Source organism: Anneissia japonica, unplaced genomic scaffold (genome assembly GCF_011630105.1).
Source record: "Anneissia japonica isolate Jap-2015-1 unplaced genomic scaffold, ASM1163010v1 scaffold287725_len345208_cov150, whole genome shotgun sequence".
In the NCBI taxonomy this organism is placed as follows: Eukaryota; Metazoa; Echinodermata; class Crinoidea; order Comatulida; family Comatulidae; genus Anneissia; species Anneissia japonica.
The window spans coordinates 193315-200357 of NW_022737486.1; the positions used below are offsets into that span (position 1 = coordinate 193315).

Below are 7043 nucleotides of genomic sequence, written 5' to 3' on the forward strand. Positions count from 1 at the left end.
TATATAGACTTATAATCAAATTACTTACTTGTAAACACTTTATGTCATTATGTTACTTAACAATATATTTTTCCAGAATCATTATCGGTACTTGGAGGTGAAGTAGACGCAGCAAATATCACTCAATTAACACCCGGAACCATATATAATTTCACGGTAGCAGCACTTCACATCGACCAGGAATTGGCGCGAGTTGGACCGATACAGCTACAGACAGAACCGGGTAAAATCAATTAAAATAGAGTTTGGAGAGACATGCCTATTAAGCTTAAATACAAACTATACAAATATATATTTTAATTGCTTAATTTCCATATGAGCGTAATTGATTAGCTTTAATTGGAAAAATTACAAAAAAAAAGTGTTTTTTCCCTTACCAATAACAGACGCATCTGATTCTTTCTATATTCCTTGCATCCTGCTTTTTATTAAGAAAATAATTAAAATTTTCTTAGTAAAAAGTTCATTGCTTCACATTGTATTTGATTGTTAATGTAATTCGATGGATCTTACCTCCCCTTTGATAAGTACCCACAAAACCAACGTAAATATACGTAAAGACGTGCGTTTGTAAAAAAAAAAAAAAAAAAAACAGCTTGTGGTTGTGAACAAGCACATATTCCTGGACCACCTGTTTTATTGGTTAGTTTGACACTTCAAAGTTACCAAAGAAATCATATAATAAATAGAGAAATATTGGTACGTGAAATACAGTGGACACGATTTTTTTTAAAGTAAACGGATATATTGGTCGATTTTTTTACTACTTTATATGATTTTCATTATTGTATGAAGGTTAATTTCATCATTTATTAATATTTCGTTATCAGGAGATTGCGGTCCTTCAACACTGACCTCTGACACTGGAAATTTTACATCACCAAGATATCCTTTTGATTACTATGAAGACGCAGATTGCGTTTGGACTATAGAAGTAGCTTCTGGTAAACGAATTGTCCTGTGGTTTCTCTTTGCTGAACTCTCTGACGGAGACTATATATATTTCGGTGACGGCTTGCATATCGAGAACGGAACATTTTTGGTAAGTATGGGTATAAAATACGCTTTCTACTCTAAGGTTAAAGGACAAACATCCTGTATAATTTGCTTTTGAATCATATTTACTGCTAACAATACAGTACTAGGTAAGCCAATGGATAAGAGCTTTGTGTTGTTATTTATAGTCCTGATTAATTTGTCCTAATATTATTTATTACTACACATTTTTTTAAATAACAACACATTTTATAATAACACTGATGCTGAAATTCCATTAAAATTAAGAACAAAATAAGAACAAATTAAGGCTGAGGTAAAAATGTCAAATGAGATTTTTATTTAAGAAAAATAGAACCCCACCCTCATCCCCAAAAAATGTGTACTTTATGTGCAGTAGGTATGACTATGTAGGCTAATACCTTCTATAATACAGTACAGTAATATACTGCTGTACATTGCTATTCTATAATCGTTTATACAACCTGGTCATATATGCATATATATACATATTCTGTGATATGTTGTATAGAAAATTATTAGTGATTTTGTATTATTTGTAAATAAATATTTGTTTAAAGACTAATACAGTAGCCTGAAGTATAAATACACTTGTTGTATTCCAAGGATGTTTGTAAACAAATAACTGAATTCGGCTTTTATTTTTTCAGATGCTAAATGCTTCATCGATTGAGTCGGATCCTGGGTACTCAAGCCAAATTCGCAGTGATTCCAATAAGGTGTGGATACGCTTTACCTCAGATTCGACCAGTAACGGAGGGGGATTTGTAATCAGTTATACTACAGGTGAGCTGCCTGCAATAGCTTTTATTACATGAACAAGTTTTATACCAATTCAAATAGACAACTATTAAGTACAGACTCATGCAAATATGACGTATAAGCTACCTACGTTGAGCTCAAAAATCTTTTGACAAAATTCCAATATTTGAATTCATTTAATGAGCTGTAGAACCTATGCACTGCCGGCGATTGAGATTGTATGTCACAAATTATCAATTATAAATTATAAATATCAATTTTTTATTGAAGGCTAGGTCTATTAGGCCTGGTTAATATCGTTTTTATATTCTTTGCAAGATCCTAAATTGCTTGGTATCATAATAAACTTGTTGTAGAGGGTCTACGAATCATCAGCAAAAATGTATTTTGTTTCAGACTGCGTATCGTAAGTTACTAGCTTATTTGATTTGAGCTATTCAATACCTTTAGCCAGGCGATATATCTTAAATGTGAACATCTAGATTTTATGAAATGTTTGATAGCGAAGCCTGGGCACATTCTCTTAATGTGTCTTTGGTGTTTAAGTGGCACTTTCCTTATAACGTGTAAAAATGTGTATCGGTGACTTATCACAAATTTAGTTAAAGACACAGCACATAAAGCAGGCAATATTATCAACGTAAGAAAATGTGGCACAAAAGTCAATGAGGCCCAGTCTTCGATTTTTTAAAATACTATGGGCCTACTAATATAATTTCTTATTAAAAATATTGATAAATTTTCACTTTATTCTGACCCCTTTAATTAGCAATTAATTATCTTGGAGTTAGCTTAATCTTCTTTCTCATTTCTTTTTTCTTTGTTTTTCTCCAGAGATCGACTGTCCTCAAGATTACATCGTTGGACCAAACGACACTTGTTATTACTTTGGAACTGAATTAGGAGGCTATATTTGGAGTTTTTCACGGACAACTTGCCAATCGGTTACCGATGGAGATTTAGTTATTATTGATGACGAGGAGGAGTTGGCGTTCCTGTTAGAAGAAAGTCAGAAGAGAGTTTCTAACGCAAGTTGGTGGATAGGTAAGAATTACGAGTGCTAGCTCGTAATTCGTGATTTTTTATTTTAAAATATTTATTTAGCTTAACACACCTCACCACTGTTTGTCGTTTTATGATTATATTTTTTGGGTAGTGTTATAAATACGCTTAGTCCCGGCTACCCTATTCTCTGCCTTACAAATTTATATGAATCCCGTTTTCTGACTTTTTCTTCCTCCTCTAAATGCCAGGTTTTCTTGAGTTAATTAAAGCCATTTAATTTTGTTTGCTCTCATTACTTTAAGCTACTGTCTTTAAGGAATCAGTCAGTAGGTTATAGCAGATTAGCCGGATAGTTAGATACATTGCTGAAACTTGCCGTTCAATTTTTCTTACCAATGTGTAAACACAATAGGATATTACGATGTATCTGTTGAGGGTACTTGGCAGTGGGTCGATTGCAAGAACTCGTCCCAATTTCAACAAGATCTATGGGCTCCAGGAGAACCAGATAATCCACTAGACGACTGTGGTGCCCTAAGTTTTGACGGAACTGTATTTGAGTTCCAATGTGATATCCGCCTTAATTACATTTGCGAAGTAACAGCACGTGGTAAGAAATGTTTATCATCATATTGATTAGAATAGTAGCCCAATGATGCCGGTAATCATAACGATAACGATTCTGAGAACTACAAAGAAAACGATTATTATAATGATGATATAAATATTGACAGATAGTTTCTCCCATTGAAGATTTATTACCGTAATCCTAACAGAATGTATGAGCAAAATGTAATTTGCTCACAGAAACTTAAAGGTACAAGCAAAATATGTCAACCATTATTTATCCCAACAGAATGTGTTATGAAAAAAATAAATCTGCTGCCATTACTTTATTAAGGGTACAAGCACAATGTCAAAAATATAGGAATTGTTCAAACAATCTTAATGAGTTTTTATGACACAAGTAAGATAATTTTTGTTCTGTAAGTAAACCAATTCAGTACGTACTGTATGTGAAATCTGGTAATCCAGTCAATGTCTGATAAATTCGTTAGACTCAATTAAATTGGTTTACGTACAATGATTGTTTCATACTATGAGAAAAATATTGACATTCGCTAACTAGTGACATCATTTTATAGTTCTATTTTTAATTTAAAAGCTAATATAGGGCTAAACCTATGTAAATATACAGAGTAAGTTCAATTTGGTTATCTCTAGTTCATATTAGATTTAAGTCATCTATAATCTATTACAAACCGGCTATTAAAAAACTTGTTGAAGGGCAATATTAATCACGCAATGTACCTTTTAAGACTTTTCACAGGAGAACACCAATGCTAAGAATGTGTCTGCTTCGGTTATCTCATCGAGTCGATTAGAGGTCTCGTGGATTCCGTCAGAATACAACTGTGATGTTTTAGGATATCGGGTGTATTATTACCCAGAATTCAATATTTCAGGTAACCAGTCACAAATGTTTGGTGTGCATGTGTTTGCTAATTTGAAAACTATTTTTACTTTTGTGTCATTTTTAAAAATAATTTATACTGCACAAATGTTTAACTATTCTATGCAAATATTTATATGCATGTTTCATTTTCTGTTTTTACTTTAAAGTTTCGAATTACAGCAGTTAGACCTGTTATAGATAAGCATCAACTGTAATAATTTAATAATTATTTGCATGTGATTCTTCATCTTCGTAGATATCTGTTTTCTTCTTTTCTTCCACTACTATTTAGATTCACTATCTAGTGGTTTCCAATTCTTAATCACATTGCCCAGCACTTTCAACAACCAGGATGCTATTTACCTTCTTGCACATAATCCTTCTAATCGAACTGTTATTTTCACTGTATCGCTTCCTAAAAAGTCGTACAATAAAACAATTATCTCTAGTGCTACTAATATAGAAGTAGAACTTCCACAATCTGCTTTATCAACTGATTCAGATTTTCAAAATGGCACAGTTTTTGTAAACTCCAGTATTCTTATAACTGTGCAAATTGTTATCTATCAGGCGAAATCCTCAGATGCATTTACAGCGCTTCCACTTCATGCTCTCGGTAAAGAATATCTGATAGCGACGTATGATCCAGGCGAATGGCTATTTTCTGATGGCATCGTTTTGCAATCAGAGGTGACAGTAACGGCGATTGATGATAATACGCGCGTAGTGTTTGAACTAACTACACCTGTGATTTTTCAGAATAAGATGGTATCTGGAAAACAATTTGAAGTTCATCTTAAAAAATGGGAATCTGTTCAACTACAAAGCGATGGAGATCTTACAGCATCTCGCGTGTTAGCTAGCAGCAACGTCGCTGTTCTTTCCGGGACAAGTTGTGCCTTCGTACCGAATGGAACACTAGCTTGTGATTATCTGGTTGAGCAAATGCCTCCAACAAGCTCACTAGGAAAACACTTTATCGTGGCACCGTTTCTTCGACGTCATTCTGGATATATATTGAGAATAATACCCAATGCTCATGATACACATGTGAATGTTTCTGGAGTGATATATTCCATATCAATAGGCACATTTAAGGATTTTGATATGAGTTCTGAAGACTTCTTATTTGTACGCTCCAACAGACCAATTCTAGTTGTCCAATATATGAAAGGTTATGAGTCTGATAATACTGGTGACCCGGGAATGGTGCTTGTTCAGCCAACAGAACAGTACGCTGATTTTGCGCAAATAACATCACCTATGAAAGTTAATATGGATCATTTTGTGACTATTGCATCAAAGTGTGAATCAATTAATTATATTGAATTTGATGGTGAACTTCTAGATTCTACATGGGTTGTGACGCAGATTTTGCTAAGCAATAATTACTGTGTGGCGAGAAACTCCATTATACCTGGATACCATCTAGTAAGTACCGGAGACATAATGGGCACAACTTTTTATGTCCAAGTGTATGGATTAAGCCCTGGCGTATCGTATGTCTTCTCAGCAGGATTCACTCTCAATCAACTAACTTGTAAAGGAGGATTATTCCTGGAAAATGGTTGTCCACCTGCCGACGGAAAAACTCCAGAAGGTTTGTCTCGTGTGCCGCGATCGTGATGTAAGGTTTCTCGCTAGAAACACATTCGTTTGCTTATCAATGCATCTGAAAGTTACTGTAGCCCATTGTCAATTACGGCACTTTCATTATTTTACCTCAGTTGCTTGACTCATTAGTTATTTCATTAACATAGCTCATTTGCATATGTACATATCATTGTTGTAAAACATTGTCGTATCAAAATTAAAGCATCAAACTTAAATGATGTCGCTCAGCGGTAAGAATGAAGACATATATATATATATATATATATATATATACACTATATTTATAAGAACTTATTATTATGATAATTGTTTCGGACATTAATGACTTCGTACGTGTCGATTCAAGTCCACTGTTTTATTATTTTTAGATGAGCAGGCAGTTAATGTCTACGGGGGTGACGCCACTGACGTCATATTGACTAGCCTTCAAGATGACACAGTTTATATTGTTAGTGTTTCAGCATTGGCTATTCAAGAGGAGCTGGGTCGGGTTGGAGACATTGTAGTAAAAACTTCAAAAGGTGAACACATTGCTACCATAATATCTTCTAGTGCTTTTACACTAATTTCGTTTATTTAATTTGGGATATACGGTAATCATTTTATCTGCAAAAAAATATGTAATTACTACAAAATAATGTAGTTGAAACAGCATAAATAACAAATAATTGACTCTTTCTAATTACTTTTCAGATTTCTCATATTTTGCGTAAAATGGGTAATTTTTTAAGAAAATTGGTCCAGATCATGATATTTTTGCGTACAATGGACAACTTTTAAGAAAATGGATCCACATTATTTGAATATACGCGTAAAGTGGGTCTACCTGATATTGTCCCACACCGTTTAAAAATCCTGGCTACGGCATTGACTGTATATGATGTTTAGTTTACCTTTAGGGACCCCTTTCCCTTAAAACGAAACAACACAATAATGAGCTGAACAGCCATTGGCCTTAAAAATTTGTTTTGCTATGTTGTCAAACAAACAACCGTCGAAATGGTACTCTGAAATGATGTAAAAAGTCCATTGTTGCAAATGTCTAATTTTATTTGCACCACTTGCTTGACTTGTTGAAGTCTGACACAGCACACAATATCTGTCAAAGTTTGATCATGTTCTATTTTCTCTATGGTTTAATAGACCAACGATAACTCTGTTACTGCCTATGTTAAGCATAGGCGTAGAT

The 7043-nt window shown here is 33.8% G+C and overlaps 1 protein-coding gene across 1 annotated transcript in view; it reads left to right on the forward strand.

Annotated features, from left to right (window-relative positions):
- LOC117117344 overlaps positions 1 to 7043 on the forward strand; it is a 23663-nt gene that overhangs the window by 3100 nt on the left and 13520 nt on the right. The window contains exons 5-11 of the mRNA XM_033261618.1: positions 77 to 223; positions 831 to 1042; positions 1668 to 1803; positions 2614 to 2823; positions 3197 to 3394; positions 4104 to 4250; positions 6223 to 6375. Of these exons, the coding sequence (XP_033117509.1) occupies positions 77 to 223; positions 831 to 1042; positions 1668 to 1803; positions 2614 to 2823; positions 3197 to 3394; positions 4104 to 4250; positions 6223 to 6375 (1203 nt within the window). The remainder of the gene's footprint in view (positions 1 to 76; positions 224 to 830; positions 1043 to 1667; positions 1804 to 2613; positions 2824 to 3196; positions 3395 to 4103; positions 4251 to 6222; positions 6376 to 7043) is intronic.